The sequence below is a fragment of the Impatiens glandulifera genome, unplaced genomic scaffold, assembly GCF_907164915.1.
Source record: "Impatiens glandulifera unplaced genomic scaffold, dImpGla2.1, whole genome shotgun sequence".
Lineage (NCBI taxonomy): Eukaryota > Viridiplantae > Streptophyta > Magnoliopsida > Ericales > Balsaminaceae > Impatiens > Impatiens glandulifera.
The window spans coordinates 110,022-132,054 of NW_025919462.1; the positions used below are offsets into that span (position 1 = coordinate 110,022).

At 30.7% G+C, this 22,033-nt stretch overlaps 2 protein-coding genes across 2 annotated transcripts; one reads left to right on the plus strand and one right to left on the minus strand.

Moving 5' to 3' along the window:
• Window positions 1-673: 673 nt before the first annotated feature.
• Window positions 674-8,063, minus strand: LOC124918027 (lupeol synthase-like). Its single transcript, XM_047458293.1, has 18 exons — window positions 7,862-8,063; window positions 5,121-5,306; window positions 4,940-5,029; window positions 4,665-4,862; window positions 4,506-4,590; window positions 4,218-4,384; window positions 3,603-3,791; window positions 3,394-3,507; window positions 3,196-3,315; window positions 2,979-3,101; window positions 2,797-2,895; window positions 2,659-2,715; window positions 2,267-2,313; window positions 2,023-2,166; window positions 1,751-1,928; window positions 1,210-1,290; window positions 1,005-1,088; window positions 674-808 (listed from the first exon to the last, which is right to left on the minus strand). Exons 1-18 carry the CDS (start codon window positions 8,060-8,062, stop codon window positions 689-691), a joined length of 2,283 nt encoding a protein of 760 aa, XP_047314249.1. The 5' UTR covers window position 8,063; the 3' UTR covers window positions 674-688.
• Window positions 8,064-19,817: 11,754 nt separating this feature from the next.
• On the plus strand, window positions 19,818-21,666 carry LOC124918035 (beta-amyrin 28-monooxygenase-like). The gene is made up of 4 exons (XM_047458301.1): window positions 19,818-20,293; window positions 20,528-21,009; window positions 21,096-21,283; window positions 21,372-21,666. Exons 1-4 carry the CDS (start codon window positions 19,818-19,820, stop codon window positions 21,663-21,665), a joined length of 1,440 nt encoding a protein of 479 aa, XP_047314257.1. The 3' UTR covers window position 21,666.
• The last annotated feature ends 367 nt before the right edge of the window (window positions 21,667-22,033 follow it).

The following is a 22,033-nucleotide window of genomic DNA, read 5'->3' on the forward strand; positions in this document are numbered from 1 at the left end:
AACGACATTACAATATTTTCTTGAACAATTAATAATGATACTTGGACAAACCTCTCTACATTCAGGGGTTACAAACTGGAAGCGGGAGATAGGGAGCGGACAACCGAATGGAGGGAGGTCAGAAATCGTAGTCGATGGAGAACGGACGGAGGTCAAAAATCGGACGGAAATTGCAGACAATGAAGGCGCTAGAGAGCGGACAACCGAAGATGAGAATGGAGAGAGGTCGAAAATCGTATTCGACGGAGAACGAACGAAAATCGCTAGAATTGCAGATGAACTTGAGAGAGAGAAACCCTAAAATGTTTGAGAGGATGAAAATGGCAAATGGAAGATGAAAGGCGGGCTTCTGGGCTTTTGGGTTTTTAGATTTTTTTTTTTTCTTTTTTTTTTATCTGGCCTACGTGGCAGGCCACGTAGACAGTCGCTGGGAGAATCGCTCTCCCAGTAGCTGTCTGTATCATTTCTCTTTTTATTATTATTATAATTATTTTATTTTCGAGGTACAAATTCCATTGACAAATTTGCAATATATTAAAGATAAGAGTTGATAAGACTCACAAACTTAAGTTTTCAACAAACCAAATATTGCATCACAAGAAAAGAAGCCAAACAGAAATACACATAACATATTTATAGAAATACACTCCATATTCAAACCATATATATTTATCGATGATCATCAAACTTAGACTTCAACTTTTTGTAATATTCGTTTGCGGTATTCGCCAAGGGCCCAAATGGGAAAGATGTTTCGGTACGAAGAATAGTTCAATGTGCAATTCTTCATAAATACTCCAGTAATTTCCTGCATTCAACAACTTAATCAAATAATTAATCTCAAATATGTAACTAAATGACCTTTATTATATGATATAAATCACAGTATTGCTTGATTTTGCATTAAAGAGAAACAATGTGTTATGTTATTACCCATTAGGGTTGGTATTAATATACTTATTTTCCTATAAATTAGGAATCAATATTCTAAAATACATTTGTACCTGTTGGGGGAAATCACCATCTTCCATCTGACAATTTATCAATAACTTAATCCCTTGATGGATGGGAGTTGGGTCAATTTCAGCCTAAGTTCAATCAAATATTCAATGTTAGACCTAATTTTGTTATGCACTTGCTTATGTAAAGTAATTATAGCAATAAAAATGGATTCTTTAGCATCAAAAGACATTCATTTGACTGACAAACCTGTCCAGCATCAATTAGGGACAATAAAGCCCATGATGTTTGTACCAAATTGGATCTGCTTCCTTCTAAATCTGTATATACCTGTAAATCCAAAAATAAAAGTTCATTAGATTGACCCAATTCTATATTAGAATCAAAGATTGACTTTTTATGGTATTTTCGAGAAATTTTGAAACAGTATCATGTCGTTATAGTCATTTCTGTATACCAGACATATAACATCATATAATGAGAAAGAATCAATGTTGTGCATCTTTCAGCAACTATCTTGATCCAATATTGAATTTATCTTCTTATCCATGACAAAAGAATTTGGACCTCTAAGATGATTTGGAGTTTTGAGCTTCTTTGATATTTTTAGATATGTCTTACTTTTTATGATTAATTCGCCATAATCCATGTCATGTCATGACTTGCACTTGTTCTGTTTTTCGATGTTTCAGTTTGTGCCACTTTTGCATTAACCGTGGATTAATGAAAATAGTTTTATATTTTAAGAAAAATAAAACATGTAAAATTGTAACATGGATTATTATAACACCTTATTTGAGGCTGAAAGGTAGCTTTCTCCCCATCCACCATCTGAAAGCTGCTTTGACAGCAAAAATTTACAAGCTTTACGCAATATCGCACTATTGTGGTAGTTCTTTCCACAAGCAGTTAGTCCTTTAACGGCGAACCATGTTCCATAGGTATAACAAATTCCCCAACAACCGTACCTAATAAATATGAACTCTTTTAGTTATCTTGATTAATTGCCAATTGAATCATTGCATTACTATTAGAGTAATTTGAAACAGAAAATACACATACCATGAACCATCAGACTCTTGAGTGGCTTCAATGTATTTGATTGCTCTATCAATGCAACTGTTTACCTCCTTTGTCCGGTGGTCTGGATGTAACTTTGCAAACAGAACCAAACCCTGAATTGCTGATGAAGTGCATTCCACATACCTAAAAGGGTAAAATAGATAAAAGAAAATAACATGAAATGACACTAGTGAATTCCAAGACTAGTTCATAAGTCAAAAGAGTTGGGATTGAGGAATCTTACTCTCGTTCAATAAGGACATCTTCAAAGAACTCGGTAGGGTTGAACTTCTACATAAGTAGACCATTTGTTTTGCCAGCAGCAAGGAAGTGTTCAATTGCATGATTTGTAGAAGTTTAAATTGATAAATCTAACTCTTGCTACATTAAGGCCTTGTATGATGTGGGTTATTTGAGATTAATTTCAAATAACTCACTATTCAATCAACAATATACTAATATATATCACATCATTCAAGTCATAAACCAAAATATCCTTTTTGTTCAAAAGAAAATATGTCTTTTTATCCAAATAACAGTTGCATCAAACAAGATTATTTGGAAATTACCCAAGATCAAACAAGGCCTCAATATCAATAGTTCTAACAAATATTCAGTTATCTTGGTGAGCCTTACCTCCAACCAACCATATGCTCTCAGAGGCTCCCAAGCAGGAAAACCGCCATTTTTGCTCTGAGTCAAGTAAAATGCAGATATGATTAGCTAGCATCATCAGTCTGAGTTTTACTATTATCATTTCGGACCGAGGCTTACTTGTAGGGAAAGAATAACGTTAACAGCATCATATAATTTCTCTGTTTCAATCCTTTCCCCCACAAATTCTGATGGCATTTGTGAAAAGAGAATGCAACACTGTAATGAAGGGGAGATCAAGGGTAAATCATGTATCTTCAGTTACTATGATATTCATACATAGATTCAGTTATTTTACATACTTTCAACCCTTCTGCTGTACAATCTGATACTTGCCAACCATGATCTTGCATTGAGAATGTCCATGCACCTTTATTTGCGTGTCTATACATCATAGTGAAATCTCCTGATGGGTTTTCTCGTACCTACGAAAAATGAACTATTGCTTTAGTATATGTTGTATATAATGTGCTATAATTTGTTTGTGATAATTGGAAGATTTTCATTTCAGAATGTCACCTGTGATGCTTTAACGAAACTATGTGCTTTCTTAAGCATTGGCCAGTATTCATCAACAAGGTTACTCGAAATAATTGCCTGAATTGCAAAACCAGCATCCCACATTTGGCATCCAAAGCTCTACATCAAATTTATGTGAAGATTAGTTTAACTACATGATTTTATAGTAAAGACTAATAATATATCAAGTTGCATTACCTGCATTTTCAAGCCATCTTCTGCCACCCAAAAGTAATCTGGTATTCTGGCCAAATGTCGTTTATAAGCTTCTGAATTCGGATCTTCGACCCAACAAGCAATTAAGCATAATACCTTTGCAAGGGAAGTTGGAAAAATTTAAGCCATTACTAATTGTTGATCAGATCAATTTTTTTATTAGGCATATTAGTGACTTAGATTATGTTTACCTTCTCTACAGATCCAATGCAAAGGTATCTGCTGTTCTCATCCTCATAGTGAACATGTTCAATTGCAACTTTTAGAGCCTTTTCTCGGAGTGCAGAGAAGGGCCAACGTGATAGAACTGGCTCAGCGAAATGGTGAAGGAATCCCCACAACATATCTTGCACTAAAGGATGAGGGTAGTAGAGATCCTCCTACAATAACAATCCATCTATTGTTATTAGAATAATACTTACTCTGTCCCATTTTTGGGATCTTTAATTTGTAAAGCATGTCTCAATTTTTTGGCCTCTGAGGTCAATTCCTCTACTTCAACAACACACTCACCAAATTGCCTTATTAATCCAATATCAATCAAGACCATTTAATCATTACATACTCTTTTCTCTTTACTTTCTAAGAGCATTTTGGTCTAAATAAATTCATATCACTACTCCTTAAAACTCAATCAAAACTCTAAGGATTTTATATCATAGAGTCAGGGTTGTCAAAGAAAACATCGGGCTAGTGCGCACTTTTTCGAGCAAAAATATGTATTTTCATGGAAAGATATGGGCAAACTTATGGAAGAGATGAAATAAAATCTTAGGTTGTTGCAAGATAAGTCTTAGGATGTTAACCTTGGCACATGTATTCCGGGCTTTGTTCCAGTCAATCTCGTGATAGGCCTCGTTGTAGATCTCCCGCCTCAAAGATTGAACTAGTGCAGTTATAGGCCCAACGAATCTTTTCCCATAAAGATATGACATAGGCATGTAAACCAAACGACAATAGCATAACATTTTGCCTGCATTTTGTGACAAAAATGTTGTTATATAAACCAACTGATAAAGATGGGACATAGGCATGTAATTGAAGAACCAATTGAACACTGTCAAGATGTTTATTGATAATTACAAGATCAAAACCTGGATGGATGGGAAAGAATTTAGGAAGCAACCAAAACTCTGGAGGCATTGGATTGCAGCCATCCCATTCGTATACTCCAAGTACCTACAATATAATGTATCAAATGCTTTAAAAATTCAAACTAAATGCAGATGATGTAGCAAGAAGAAGAATCAAACCGTGAGCCAGAACTTTCCCCATGAAGGCATTCCCACTGCACCACCATGATCAAGAATCCATTTACGGCCTTTAGCAACTTCATGATTCTCACCACCATCAATTTCTTCTCCTAGTATCCTAAGAACAATATAACTAAGACAAGATCCAAATACAGTGCTGTGGCCCTCAATGTGTATTCCCCAACCCCCATCTTCATTCTGCTCAAGTAAAAGAAAGAAACAAAAAAAATATGAACTCTTATAACTCCAATACAAATAGGAAGTTGAAATCATACCTGATGATTGTAGATATAACGAATGATCTCCTTTTGATGTTCTGATGATAGAACGACATTCAAAGCGCCGGTAACATAGAGAGCTATGACCTTGAAGTGAAGATTGGAAGAAGAAGAAGATGGTGAGAATCAGAAATGCATGGTTTATATATGTGAAAGGAAAGGAAGGTGAAGCAATTACCAATGGAGGAAGGAAGAAGAGAGGTCCTGCAGATTCAGCAGGCCAATGTCCATCATGGGCTTGAATGGTAGAGTAGAAGCTGATTGCTCTTTTAAGAGTAGTTGTCAAACCATTTTCAGTTATGTCTTCTTTTTCATTCACTTTGATTGCCGCCAGATTTTGTTTCCATTCATTTTCTTTTCTAAGCTGAAAATATAACATTTTATTCAATTTTATTTCTTTCTCAATTCAATTTTAATTTTAATATAGTAATATTTTAATTCTTATCGTATTAATTGAGATTTCGAATATTTTTTTTTTCAAACCTTATAATTTGGTACTACTTCGTTTAAAACTATAGAAAAGAGATTTTATGTAATTTTCAAATTTAAATGTCATTTACAAATAAAAAAATTATATAACTAATTTAATTATTGAATTTCATTGAAAGAGGGGTTTTGACACCAATTAAATTAGTGATATGAATTATTTATTTATTTGTTTATAAATGTTATTTAGATAATAAGTTAAAAGAGTTTGAATAAGACGTTTTGTATAACTTTTATCATGTTTACTGGTGCTGAAAGAATAACGGTAAAATAAGCTATACTTGATAATAGTTTGGGCTGCCTGGTGGGGTTCTAATGGGAAAAACTAGTGACTAAGGAACGCAAACTATTAGCAAGCATTTTTCGAGTTTTAAAGGGAGAAGTAACACTAAAGAATTTTAAATTGTGTGATTTGAAAAAAATATTAAAAAATTTGAATTGGGTCTAATAAAGAACTTTAATTTAATAATTGGACCTTATATTATTATTACAAATTTAACATTAATCATTATTATATATTTTAAATTATATAAAAACATTTAAATAGTTAATTACATAATAAAATAAAATAATTTCATTTCCTTATTATTTCTTATCTTATAAATGAGATATTATGGTTAGAATGTGAAGTGATCTATAATTTATTATTATTATTAATATTATTATTATATATATATATAGATATATTTGTTTATTATAAAGTTTAAATTAATATGTTAATACTGTTATTATTATTTTGTAAGATAATGACAATATTTTTTGCATATTTATTTAAAATTACATTTCCTTATAAATTATTAATTTATTATATATATATATTAAATATTATATTTGTTTTTTAAAATAAAGATAAATAAAAATTTGATATTATCTGATAAAGTTAAAGTAAAAGTTATTATTTATTTGTTATAGTACTTTAAAAAATATGGGTGACATTCTTTTGTGAACGAGATCTCAAAATAACAATCTTTAACTAAAATTAATTAACATGTTTGGTTGAAAGGTAAATTTTATTTGTAAGTTATTTATTGAACTGTTAATAACTATTTGTGTTATAAAAATGTTTAACTTATTATAATAGTTTAAATAATAAGAATTTTTTTTAAAGAATTTAAATTTGTCAGATTTAAATGTTATTTAAGTTAAAAAAAGTACGAAGAAAAAATAAACCACGATAAATTTGTATAATTCTTTTCACTGTTGAATAATACTCTAAGTTTTTTTTATTTAAATAATTCGAATCTGAATAAATAAACAATAGTTTTTTTTTTTACATATTATTGCAGTGGATTACTGTTTTTCTCCTTAAACTATTGGTTAAAAATTCTTTGAAAATAGTGATATCATTCATCGTAGTTATATATATATATATATATATAATATTAATTGAATTTTTAGACTCTTTTAAAAAATCATGACACCATAAGTGTTTTTATAGTCAAAGTGACATTTGATTATTTGGCATTACATAGTTTGATTATTAAATACACAAGGTAGAGTATTTGAGTGAAACTAATTAAAGTCTGATTGAAATGGTTATTTAAATAACTTAACACATATCTTTTCATCAATATAATCATTAATTTATTAGTTTTTTTTAATGAAATAACTCAACTTTTTATATTTCATACCAAATAAGATTAATTAAATAACTTAATTAAATCAGTTATTTAAGTAACCCAAATTAAAAATTCAAATAACTTGGTATCTAAATGGTCTAGCCACCCTATGAATATGATTATAAAACAATGAAGCATATGTTACTAATTAACTAACTAGAGAATTGTTTTTCTTTGCATTTTATATCAATAAAATAATTGTTTAAACTAAAACCGACAAATTGTTCAACCATTTTGCTACGTCTTCAAAGTCTTGTTTAATTTTATTTTCCTACCTTAGGAATAAGATTTTATGGAGTTACACTTTAGTTAATACATTTTTACTAGTCTTATCTTATAACTAGAAAAATCAAAATAGTTTAGTTTAAAAATATCTTAAGTAGGCATCAACTGCAACAATAAGTAACCGTCGTTATATAACTAAAAATGATCAAGCTCGATATTAAAATTGCCATATTTGTTTCTTAACTAACACTGACCGCTCTAAAAAAACATTGTAATTACCGGAAATCATTAAGACGGTACTAAAACCGTTGTTAATTCTCATAAAATTATTCTATATAGACACTTAAAATAGTCGTTATTGTTTTTAAATAGTCTGAATGTAAAGACTCAGACCTTAAGAACATGAGTTCATGTGTTATGTCACTGAACTATCTGCCAAAATCGTCGCTGTTAATTTGTACCGTAGTTAAAAACAACTCTTTTACTAGTGACATAATTATGAAGTTGTTTCTTTGTCTTTTTTAGGTTGTCATGAACTTATAATATCAAATTTTGTTTTGTTGTATTTGACATAGAGAATTAAGATTACCTGAAAACGCATTAAGAGATCAGAACTTTGCTTGACACGAAAGCGGTTGGTTTTGAAGTGGCGGCGATAGTTATCGATAATGGCCCTTTCCTCGGAGGTACCAGCTTCTGGATCGAACTCCCAGTGTTGTCTTCCCACATGATTGTTTGTGGTGCTCAACCACTCATTCCCTCCTCCTTCTGCTATCTTTAACTTCCACATGATTCCTCTCTTTAAATATATATAAAAATGGCTATATTTTGAAGTGGGGGATAATCCATTTTATTTATAGAGATTGTATCAAGTGGAGTAATGAAATCAATAGTTGAAGATGCATAAGATACAGAGGGGAAGGTGGTGGTTGAGAACTTGAGATAAGGTCTCATTAAACCTACCAGATTGCTGCAAAACAAACAAGCCCACATTAATGAAATTGTTTGTTTTTTTCATTAGTTTAATACAAGTTTTGATGGCTTTTAATGTTTATTATATAATGGTTCAAGTTGATTACATAAGTGAGTGGTTTTTTCTTTTGTTTCTTTCCTTTATTGGATATATATATGATACAAAATTATTTGATGTATTTGTATTTATGATATGGTGTAATTAATGATTTTTTTAAAAAAATTGTAAATTTAGCCATTTAAAAAAATTGACAATTTTTTCGGACTAAATAAAATTCATCAATATTTTTTCATTTCATACAAATATTTTTTTATTTTACTTTTAGGCCTCCTTTAAGAGGACTGGGTTTTTTGGTTTTCACTTGGGATTTGTCTCAAAAAAACCTTATTTGATCTAAATAAAAAGAAAACTAGTTTTTAAATTTTTTTTTACCCAAAGTAATCCTGCACATATCCCAATAAAGGGTAATTTATTTATTTCTTAAATAAATAAAAGATAATTTTTAATAGGTAAAATGATTGATCAGATAGTTGGAGTGATAGATTAGTTTCGTAAAAAAAAAAAAATAATAGCCACTGCATCAAATAATCTCTTAATGTTGGAAGCTATATCATTCCTCACATAGTCATTATTTTCACTTCAAATAACTTAAATCGAACATATGATATTCATATTAATGTTAAAACACATTTTCAATAGTTATATTTTTATAATTTTAAAATGTGATTATCACAATTTTGGAAAGATACATACATTTTCAAAGAAAAATTTGATTGTGATAAAATGTTACTTTTTAAAAATTTAAATCTTAAGAAATTTAGAAAAAAAAAATAATAAAAAGAATGTACTTAAAAATAACATTTTAATAAAGACGAAGAATGTCTTGTTTGGTATTTTGAACATTTTATTAGATGAAAAAATTAGAATGGACGTAGAAAGTGAATGAGTTATTAGAAAAAGGCACAATTACAATTTTAGGCGCGTTTTGTACATCAAAGGAGTTAGGTTAAAAGCCCGTTTTGATTGATTTGCAAAAGTATTTCTTTGGATTATGAATTCATTTTTTCATGTACTTGGATGTGATAATATGATCAACTTCATTAAAATTAAAGTGATAGATAAGTCATCACCATTAAAGTAAGTTCCTTAATGTGGTGGATAGTTGTGAGGGTTCTCTATAAGCATGACTAGGGAAAAGTGATACATGCAAAACTCATGGTAGTTGAACAACTCCCAAACCTAATTCTCAAGTGTACATCAAATAAGGGTGTTATGAAATGCAGAGACATTGAAATGTAATGTTTGCAAATGATGTTTGCTAACTCGTTTTTTGTGGGGATGTCAGTGCTACTAAAATTTTTACGACATGTTTTCAAATAAAATAAATTAATATTATAATTATGGCGGTCTATAATGTTGAGGAAATATTCGTTCACAAGATAAATTCAAAATTTTATATCTATATGGAGATATTTGATGAAAAATATAAAAATTAAAATGTGATTTTAAGCAAGTTAGTCAACCTATTGAGTTGAATTTTAAAATTTTCTAATCCAATATACTTTTCTACTTCCTAACAAGTCATAATTTCAAATTTTACAGTTTTAAGATGGTACAATTGTAAGTGTTTATAAATTATTTTATATGAATAAAATGAATTTATATTTATAAATATAAAATAATTCATCACTACTTTATTTTATACATTGTAATACACACCATGTATAAGTGAGTATGCGATATAATAATTAATTAAAAAACTTGTTATTAACTTTATATTTTATGATTATCTTAAAACTTAATACCTACATAATTATTATGACAGGTAGGTGATCAAAATATGATATATTTTATAGAAGAAAAATAATAATGTATTCATCAATGTACTTTAAATACACAATGTAAAATATAGGTAATTGTTAAAGTGCTACAAAATCATCTTCTTTGAATTAATTAATTATTTTATTAGTATCTGTAAATTTTAATGTATGAAATTGTGTTAAAACTCACCGACCAATAAGTTAAAAGTGATAAATGTCTTTTAAAATAAACCTTAAAAAGAGAGAAAAACTCTTTAGATTTTTAAGTAAGCACGATCGGCACAGACAACTCAATACGGCACGATCGGCTCAGAGGCATAATAGGCACATCCACGATACGATCGGCATAGGCAACATAATATTGTTTTGAGTCGGAAGTCATAAAATCGACGCCGAATTCACTATTGATCAAAGGAAGCGTGAACGGCACATGCGACACAACACGATCGACACGGGCGACACAATAGGAACAGGCGGCACGACCCGATCTACACAGACGACACGATATTGTCTAGCACCGTTCTATTGTGTTGTGCAATTGGCTTTGTCTGTTGTTTCCTGGTTTCTTTTGGCTGCTTTTTTAAGATCTGTTGGTTGTCGTCTACTGTACAGTTTGCTCCTCAATCAGTCTGGTCTGAGTTGAATGACTTTTGTTGGCTCCTCTATTGTTATCTACTGCTGCAGATTACTGTTGTTGATTTCTGCTACAGGTCTGAATTGTTGCTGGTTGCTAAAGCATTTGACTGTCTGCAGTGCAGGCTGAGCCACGATGAGCTTATGCTCGACCAACCTCCTTAACAAGATCTAAAAGCACAAGGAAAAATAAAGGGAGTCTGGAGAAATTGACTGAAAGGACTGTCACTTTTTCTAGCTGTCCGACCGGTCACAACGCTGTTGATGCAAATGACGCTGCCTTCAATCCAACTGTTGCAACGACCAGTCACATGGCTGGTTTATCAACCGGTCGCGCCTGTCTCCCAACCAACCACGACGCCCCTCCCTTGACCGGTCATGTAGCCTCCACCCCGACTGGTCTGGATACTATCAACCAAACTAGCAGCGCTATTCCTTCGACAAGCCATGTCACTACCACCCTAACTGGCCATGATGTTTTTTTTCCAGTCGGGTTCACCTCAACCACTACAGCACGTCACAACATCCCCACCCCGACCGCTCAAATCCCTAATAAGTCATGGACCATGAGACGAAATGAAATCGCAAATCTGGCGGGCATTCAGAACCAAATTCTCAAGTCCATCATTTAGTTCCAAAGGCATGAACTTATCATGACCAATAAAAGGAGCGAGCAAATCATTTGCCAATTCAAAATCCGATTTGAGCAAGATTGGAACTCATTCGATAAATCCGAATACAAGGAAATTATTCTATGGTCGGTTAGTGTCATGAGGGAGTTCTACAAGTGCCCTAAAACCTATGCCTACACTACACAAACAAACGCAAACCGAACATGGAAAACCAACAAGTTTTGGGGCAAAAATAAGACAACTAATGGAGGCACACTCAATGTGGATCATAGCCTAAAAATTAAAACGTTCGAACACCCGCTTCAAATCTAACTCTCCCTAGTAATTGAAGAGGGACACGTCAACGATTGGAAGCGAGTTGTCATCGGTCACTTCAAGGGCACCCACAAGACCCCATTTCGAGTAATCAAAGCTGCCCTTTTCCAACAATGGAGCGAAAAAGAACTCAAAAAAGTCAAAGTCAACGACTTGGCTATTTCTTCCTCACTTTTGGCACGAAGCCCAAAGTCCAAGCCATTGTCGACTCAGATTTCACCTTCATGTTCAACTTATGTTTCAAGCTCGCCAAATGGAATGAAGAAATGAACATCAATATCAAACCTCCACAATCTGAACAAGTGTGGGTGAGACTTAGAAACATCCCACCACACCTTTATAATGCCAAAACACTTGCCTACCTCATTGGACTCATTAGAAAGTCGCTTAAGCTCGATCCCAATTTTGACTTGTTTGAACGGGTCACGTTTGCCCGCATTTGCATTGAGATCGACTCAACGAGTACAAAAACAAAAAATTTGAGCTATTATGCTAAAATGGAAACATGGCCACCATTAAGGTCATGTATGAGCAACTAGAAAAAGAGAACGGGAAAACAAAAGAAGCCCGTGGTCACCTCCGAACAAGAGAATGTCAATGTGGTCAAGAAACCATATATCAAAATCTTCAAAACAAATGAAAGACACAACGAACATGTGAACGAGAACCAAATCGATCTCGATCCCACCGTGCCTGAAACCGAGGCCCTTTTCCTATTGAGTAGGTTCGAAAAGCCCGACGTCGACGTGGATGTTAGCGAAAATCAAAGAATCTCGAAAACCATGAGCTCCGAAACCAAAGAAAACTGCAACGTTGTCAAAGAAACCACCTTATGAGAAGCAACTCATATGCTCTATTCCAAACTCAAGCTCAAAAGAAAAAAGGGACAAGAGAAGCTAGCGAAGACGAAGAAGCCAGAACTCTATCCGGAAATATATCCCCCAAAGACCTAAGGGTGACAAGAAAGAAGGAAAGAAAGAACAAGGGCAAAGACAAGAGAGATGAGTCCGAGGAAATCAACTCATATCGTCTTGTTTAGTTGTTTGATTGATAATTTCATTCCTTATTCACTTTTGTACTTAAATTTCATGTCCGTGTGCGTTTCTTAGACCAACTATGGATTCTTTGACATGGCCATTGTGTGTTGACTTTAAACAAATTACTGTAAGCTCAATTTCATCTCTTGTATTCCTTTTACCATTTCATCTCTTGTATTCTTGTCATTTCTAGAAAAAATAAAAAAAAAGTGAGAATTAATCCAATTTTATTTGACCAGTAATAAATTCATACATAATTCATATGTACTTAAAATTAAAATACAAATGATTTTAAAAAAAATTAAAACGTTACCATTACCTTACAATCATATATCCCCTCCTCAATAAAAAAAAAAAAAAAAAAAAAGGGGTCTAATTTCTTAAAAAACACCTTTAATCTTTTAAATAAAACTCTTTTTTACAAATAATTAAAAAAACATTTTATAACAAAAGTAATTTCCATTTATAAAATTGTCTAGTGTCTAGTATAGTATATATATTAGAATTTTGAAAATAATAATGATATAATCAAATTGCAATCTACTTTTACTTACTTTGTTTATTTAATTTAGAAAATTATCAATATATATTTGAATGATTTAAGTTATGAATGCTTCTATTTTATATTTTATAATGTAATTATTCTTAATAATATAATACCAATGAGTGATTACATTCCTAAATATTATTAATTGATTAATTTAGAAACTATTAAAATAGTATTTAGTAAAAGTAGTATTTACAAAAATTAAATGTTATGAATTTAATCTTCATGTAAAATATTTTATTAATTGACCAATTTAGAAACTATTAGTAGTTTTTGTTTAGTAAGAGTAGTATTTAAAAAAAATTAAATATTACGAATTTAATTTTCATATAAAATATTTCAAATTATAAGTCATATTAATTTCATACATTAATAATTAAATAAACAAAATTCGGTTAAATAAAATAAATCTGTTCAAACCACCCTCACAAATAAAAACTCTGACTTTAGCAATCTAATTAAATCAAATAAGGTGATTTCAAATAGTCTGACTTCTTACAAAATATATTTTATTGAATTATATTTCATATTATAAAAAGCTTGACAAGCAGTTTGTTTAAATTTTTATATATTTTAAAGATCAAAACTTTTCATTTCATTAATCCAATCCTTTTTTATCATAGATGATAAAATTAATAGATATAATTTATGAGAAGAATTGTTATAAATAAAGTTGTACGTGGTCCAGTTTGATAGAATGATAGGTTTGTAACACCAAATTGTTGTTGTTAATCAATTTTTAAAAATCTTTCACTTCATTCATTGATTATTCGGAGACTTGTAAAAGATGGATTCGTTAGTTTTATTTGTTGTTCAAAATATCATTAATAATTAAAAAACTGTATTAGAAAAATAAATAAATAAGTGAGTGTTTGATAGTGAGAGGGTTTTTTAAATTATAAAATGTACCGTTTGTCTAATATTTATAAAAATAAATGTATGTCCTGGTCTACAAGTTAAAATTATTATATTCAAAGTGGATTGACAGTTCAAATTTTTAGCAATAATAATAATAATAATTATTATTATAATAATGTTACTTGATTCCAACTTGCTTAACTTGTGGAGTCTTAAATATTTGGGTCGGGTCTTACCTGTCCTCAAACCTTTGAGTGATTTATTAAAAAGATTTATAAGATTAAAAATATATAAATAAGATTGTAACTTGAAACTTATGATTATATACACTGTCAAATCAAACTACTTATCATTTATATTTTAAAATCAACAAAATAATTTTATAAATATACGATTTACTACCATTTTTTTTTCTATTTTTTTATAAGTATTTTTTTTTTTTGGTAATGTTAGAAGATGAAGTTTCCTTTTAATGTGTATTAATATTGAAAAAAATATAATGTTGGTAAATGTATTTTTTATTTCTATTTTATTGATTTTATTGTTTATAACTCTATTTGTCAATAAAAGGGAGGTGATAGTGAGAATGGTTAAGCATTTAGAATAAAAAATTTATGTAACTTTTTAATGTGAGGAGTGGTTTATTTTGAATGGTTAGTTATCAATTATATATTTATACATATAATTATTAATATAAACTAGTAATTTAGAGTGATCTAATGGTTAAAATGTTTACAATGCATCAAGGTTCAAATCCCGTGAGATGTCGTTTGAAAATATGTGATAATTAAATATATGAATGAGATGATTGGTGGTTGATCAAAATGATGGTTGAGTGCAAAATGTTCAAAATGAGGTCACGAGATTGATAATGAAAGATCATTAAATATATGTGATAGTTAAATATGTAAATGAGATGGTTGTTAATGATATGAGATTGTTAAAGTGCAAAATACTCAAAATGAAGGTAAAAGAGGTTGATAATGTTGGGAATAGTTGAGAAAAGTAAGGTCACAAGATTAAGTAATATTATAATATGAAATGTAAATTAAGTAAGAAAAAGATATTGGTATGGTTAAATGAAATTATTGGTCGACTAATTATGTGAGGGTAAGAAAGTTTGGTAATATTGAATTGTTTGGTGTAAATGCTTGAAATGAGGGAATGAAATTGTTAGTTGACTGAAGTGAAGTAAAAAATGTTTGATAATAATGAGATGGTTCGGTGAAAAATGCTCGAACTGAGGGAATGAAATTGTAATTGGTTGACTGAAGTAAGGGTAAAAATGTTTGATAATGTTGAGATGATTTGGCGTAAAATGTTTAAAGTAAGGGTCGTGAAATTAGTAGATATGAGAAATCAATTGAGAACAAAAAATATTAGTGGTTAAAATATGTGAATGAAATGATTGTGGTTTGACCGAAGTGAAAGTGAGGTCACGAGATAAAAGTCAATTGTATTGGTGAAAAATTTGATGATATGAGATAATGAAATTAATAATTAGAGGTTCATTGGAGAACAAATAATCTTTTGATGGTTAAAATTGTGCGAATGAGATTGTTGATTGACCGAAATAATAATAAGAAAATGTTAGTTTGCCAAAATGAAGGTAAAAGAGGTTGGTAATGTAGAGTTAAAAAAATGCTCGAGGTGAGTACGAGATTTTAATATTATGAGAGGTACATTGAGGAAAATTATATTCATGGTTAAAATATATGAATTAGATGAGTTGGTTTTGATATATTGATGGTTAAAATATATGATGCTCGAAGTGAGGTAACGGGATTAGTAATTATGAGAGGTCCATTGTGAGAAAAAAAAAATATTTATTATGCTCGAAGTGAGTTAATTTTGATAAAAAAAGACTTAAAATATATTAATATATAATGATAAAATAAAAAATAATAATTTAAATTAAAAAAATATTTTAAATAATGAATTAAATGACATAATTTAGAAAAATGAGAGTCATATCATGTTATTTGAATTGTAAATCATTTAAATAATCTATAAAGAAAATGATAGAATTAAACTAGAATAAATATAATAAAATAATATATGAATGATAAATTCAATGAAAGATTCAACGAAAACAAGTATACGAATCCGACATGGCCTGTCAGGTTGTCCTCACGTCCCGAGAGCGCTCATTTCGGATCCCGAAACCACTCATTTCGGGACCCGAAATGACCATTTCATGATCCGAAATGACCGTTTCGGGACATTATGAAGTCGTTTCAGAACATTATGAAGTCGTTTCGGGACCTGAAATAAGCGTTTCAAAACATTTTGAAAATTTTCTCTCTTCTACCCAATGTCATGCCACGTTGATTCGTAGACTTACTTTCGTTAAATCTTTCGTTAAGTTTATCATTTTTCAAAATAATAAGGGATATCCAATCTAATCGTAGCAGGCATTATTTTTCATCTTGTTTTTTTATTAGAACATGCTATTTTAATTTCAATCTTCTATAAGAAAAAGTATTGAAATAAAATAATTAATTTAAGAATCTAAAATTACTCCATCGTTGTATTTTCATTTCAATTTCAAACCATTTTATGTGAAAATCGAACTCGTAACATTTAGTCTTTTAAATCTCGATTTAAACTCTTTAAGTTATCTTAGTGAAGTATAATAATGTAATTTCTTATTGTTGTGAAATTTGATATAATAATCCATGAAATCATAGATAATATACATAAATAAAAGACACCATATATAAACACATCCAATATCATCATAAACAGGTCATCTAAAGCATAGTCCCAAAGCTTAGTTGTCATTTGTTGACCATATTTGCAACCAAGTTGTATGCATAACCCAATCTTGAAAACCCTTCAAAACAAAGACTATGCAAAGAAAGTGCCAAAATATATACAGATGGAGGGTAACTAAAAACTTATATCAAATCAACCGGCACGGAAATGTCAAATTGTGACGACTTTCTTCTCGATTAATCTTTTTCTCGAGGGAACACGTGAAGGAGATTTGGCGATCAAACTCTATGTTTGACAATGTCATCTTGCATTGTTTACATGTGATTACCCATGTAAGGTCGAAGTTTGGTTACAAAATAATGCAAGGTCAAAGATTGGTTACACGGGTATGACAAGATCAATGTTAAATGTAGTTGTCCATTTCCTTACATTAAGATTGATATCTCATCTTTTTTAAAAGTTAGCATGCTATTTCTCTTTATCCTTTTTAGTAATTGGTCAATACTATTTCTAACTTTAATCAATTAAAAATAGCTAACACATGTTATTAAGGCCTTGATCGGTAAAGGTTATTTAAATAACCTAAATAGAAAAAAATAATAATGATAATTATGATTTTACGGAAGTGAAGATATTTTTAAAAAAAAAATTAAATGATATCGATATATATATATATATATATATATATATATATATATATATATATATATATATATATAAGTAATTAATAAATAATTATAGCTTATCTTATCTTAGAAGTTTGAATGGACATCAAGGATGGATATGAAGTGCCGATCCCTTTTATAAAATGATACTTTAATTTTGTGTTCCTGTTTAGTCTTATTTGGCCACTGTTTGGGCGCATTGGACATTGTGAAACTTTAAATTAAAGATAAGTATTATAATTGGTTGATATGCATTTTTATATGTTCTAAACAAACATTGTCATTCTTCAAATTCTTTATAAGCTCTAATTTATTTATATATATATAATAATAATTTAAAGTAGATTTCATTTTAGTATTTTAGTTAATGAATTTATTAATTTGACGGATGAGAGTATAAGTAGAGTGATATTTGATTTTTTTAGGTTAAATGAATAATCAAAAATCAAACAAAGCATAAGATAGCATTCAATCAAGAACGTTTTGCCTTTAGTATATGAATTAATATCACCAATCAATTGTTCGTGATTTATATTAATTTTGTTATTTCATCATTTATTTTATAATTACGCTTAATTAAGTTAGGTGTTTACGTTTTCTTGTTTTCAGCATTTTATAGTTTTAGTCTTTTTTTATTTCTGCAATAATTTTTTCATCTTTATCTTTAACAATAAGAATTCTCTCTTTATCTGTTTTTCCACACTTTATTGTTCATCACTTTCTTGCATTCCGCACAACACAATCTAGTTAAGAAGACAAAATAAACACAACTAGGCATCGCTAGTATGCAAAGAGAAGGGCTTTTGTCATCATACCCGACTATGATTTTTTGCTAAAACGCATGTGAATTATGACAATTGTCCAAAGATGGATAGGGAGGTCAAGACAGTCGTTAAGATCCAAACTAGTAAAATCAAAAAAAAAAAAACTTAAAAAAATGTTGACCTGTAATTTTGGAGAATCGCGATTTTGAAGATACGAGATCAATCGAAAGATGTTGGACGCATCATGATTTCTTGATGTCTTTTTTTCTTTCTTTTATCTTTTACTATTTCCAAGTCTTTGACACAACTTAATGTAAGTTTAAATTATGTCCAATTTATTGCATAAATTGATTTATAACTTGAACATTTAATTTTGTGAACGGTACACTCCTTCCCATAAATTAAAAATAAAAAGTTTTACTAAAAATAAAAATAAATAATAATCATAATAATAAAGTTAGAAACAAGTGGATGAGAATTTGACAATAATTCTCATTTCCACACAAAGAGATAACCCCGGTGATTATTCAATTAGAATTTTTTTAACTTTTCCCAACATCAAATCATCTCTTGATGAATTAACACTATTTCCTTTCCTCCTTTTTAGGATGATTGAAGATGAAAATTGTCATACCTTTGATGACACCACAATTGTCCACAAAGGTTTCATAAGAACTTCATGTTCTCCTTAGATATTCATTTGAATTGTGGATTTCTTTTAAACTAGTACTATTTCCATCCTAAATTCTTTTTCATTTCTCACCAACTTAAATTTGAAAGCCTTTCAAAATAAAGTTAAGTGGTTAATTTATGTTTTTTTTAAGGGAATGAGATATTCATTCGCTAGTCATAACAAAGAACCCAACATAGGATTCCTAGCTAGAAAAGAACCCAACATATATAGGATCCACTAGTAGACGAGAGGTTAACCCACTAAGGTAGCTCAGTGATAAGAGTCGGCTTAAGAGACAAAAATGTCACGAGTTCGATTCTATTTAAAAACGCTTTGAGTTAAAACGGGGTCATGACTTTAGGATGTTATGCTAGTTCTACTTAATTTTAAAAAAGTCTAACAGACGGGAGGTTATTTAGTAATGGTTACTTTAATTGTTGCTATTAGACCAAAATTATACATAATTATTACTTTTAGAAATATATAGAATTGAAATGGAAAAACGGACAAATGTTATTAAATTTGTTAATATATACCTAATTAAAGTAACGTTTTTAATTGAGTATTATTAAAAAGCTGTATTGCTTTATATTGGTAATTAAAGATCAAAACAATAGCGACGGAAAAGAGAAACAGTCGCTGATTACGTCATTATTTACTTTAACTTCATGATTTGCTAGATGGATTATTATTATTTTATGACAAACAACTTGTTTTTGATAATAATTAAATATTATTTTAACTACAACCCAAAAATTTAAAAAAAAAAATAAGTATATTTTCTTAATTAGTATAATGGAAAATATAATAAGTTTCTTTAAATTTTGCCCACAAATAGAATGTGTGTGCATGCAAGTCTATATATATATTTGTTCAAAGACTTCTAATAAATTAAACATTACATTTAATAATGCAAGAAACTGCAAATGATCACCTTTTCCTCTTCCTCTCCCTTCTCCTCTTCCTAACCGTCATGCTAGCCTTTTCTCTCCGCAAGGTTTTCTCCGGCAAGGTCAAACTGCCACTCGGGAGGACTGGCTTTCCTATTGTAGGAGAGACCCTTGAGTTCATGTCCATGGGCCGAAAGGGCACCCCAGAGAAGTTCTTCAAGGAGAGGATGGCCAAGTACTCGCCGAAAGTTTTTAAGACCTCGCTGTTAGCCGAGAAGACAGTTGTGTTTTGTGGTGCTTCCGGGAACAAGTTTTTGTTTTCCAACGAGAATAAACTGGTGACATCCTGGTGGCCGAGATCGGTCGAGAAGATTTTCCCATCTTCGACACAAACTTCGACTTCTGAAGAGTCGCTCAAGATGCGCAATCTTCTCCCCCAATTCTTGAAGCCCGAGGCCCTTCAGAAGTATGTTGGTACCATGGACATCGTCGCCAGGTACAATTAATTAAGGGTGTTAACGATTCGATCCGGTCATTTTATACACAAAAATGCACAACTAAACGTTGACATTTTATTATTTTTTTAAAGCAAGAAACCATTTCATATATCCATGTTTTTGCCATTGTATAGAATGTTAGATTTTTTTAACAATTCATTATTTATACAATCTGTTACATTATTTAATTAAAAAATAAATTTGAAAAATAAAAAATTAAATCTGTCTAACAGGAGTCATTTAGACACTCATTGGAACAACCACAAGAAAGTCACTGTGTTTCCTCTAGCAAAAAATTACACTTTTACCCTTGCATGTCGCCTTTTCCTAAGCGTCGACAATCCCACCCAAATTGCAAAATTTTCCGACCCTTTCAATTTATTGGTCGCTGGAATTCTATCAGTCCCAGTAAACATCCCGGGCACAAAGTTTAACAAGGCAATAAACGCAACAAAAACGATAAGAAAAGAGATGAACCGGATCATTCGGCAGAGGACGGCTGATCTCGGGACGGGAATCGTGATCCATGGAAATGATATTCTATCACACATGCTCATTACCACGGACGAGAATGGGCAGTTCATGAAGGAAATGGATATTGCAGACAAGATCATTGGACTGTTAATTGGCGGCCATGACACGACAAGTGCTGCCATTACCTTTATTCTTAAGTATCTCGCAGAGCTTCCAAAAGTCTACGATAAAGTTCTTCAGGGTACGACAATCTTGTTGTTTTTGTACAGAAAAAAATGTTGGGTTTTATTAGTTACTTTGAATTTTGAATGAATGCTTTGTTTTCAGAGGTAGAAGAGTTGGCGATGGAGAAGAATGGCGGGGATTTGCTGAATTGGGAGGATTTGAAGAAGATGAAGTACTGTTGGAATGTGGTTAATGAAGTCCTGAGAATGGCGCCGCCGCTCCAAGGGAATTTTCGGGAAGCTTTAACAGATTTTACTTATGCTGGTTTCTCTATTCCCAAGGGATGGAAGGTAATATTCTTTTTTATTCTTTCACGCGAGTTTATCATTAAAGTATTTTTTTTTTAAGTGAAAATTGAATTTATGTGTGTATACACAGTTATATTGGAATACAAATACGACACACAAGAACCCTAAATACTTTTCGGAGCCAGAGAAGTTTGAACCGTCGAGATTCGAAGGAAAGGGACCGATTCCTTTCACCTATGTGCCATTTGGAGGGGGGCCGAGGATGTGTCCGGGAAAAGAGTATGCGAGGTTGGAGATATTGGTGTTCATGTATAACATAGTGAGGAGGTTCAAATGGGAGAAGGTAATTCTTGATGAGAAAATTGTGGTTGATCCCATGCCTATGATGGCCAATGGTCTTCCCATTCGTCTCTACCCACACTAAATGATGAAAGAATAATAATGTTGCATGTGTTTGTTTTGTTGTTCTATTTAAGAATAAAATTTGTTACAAACATTATATTCTTCAAATGTTTGGGACTAGATTGTGTTTCTAATAAAAGTTTGTAACATTTTTAGTTTACTTATTTGAATTTTATTCAAATAATCGAACATCAAAGAATGCGGTAAACTTAAAAGATTTATAGGAGAAAAATGTCATTCAATTGCAACTCATATCATTATTTTTCCATCTAAGTTCGTTGTAATATAAGCGACTATATATAGTTAACATCTTTTTCCGTAAAAAAGTCAGTTAGACAAACTCTAGTTGAAGTAGGGGATGGGTTCTATTGAACTATCCAAAATGCAATT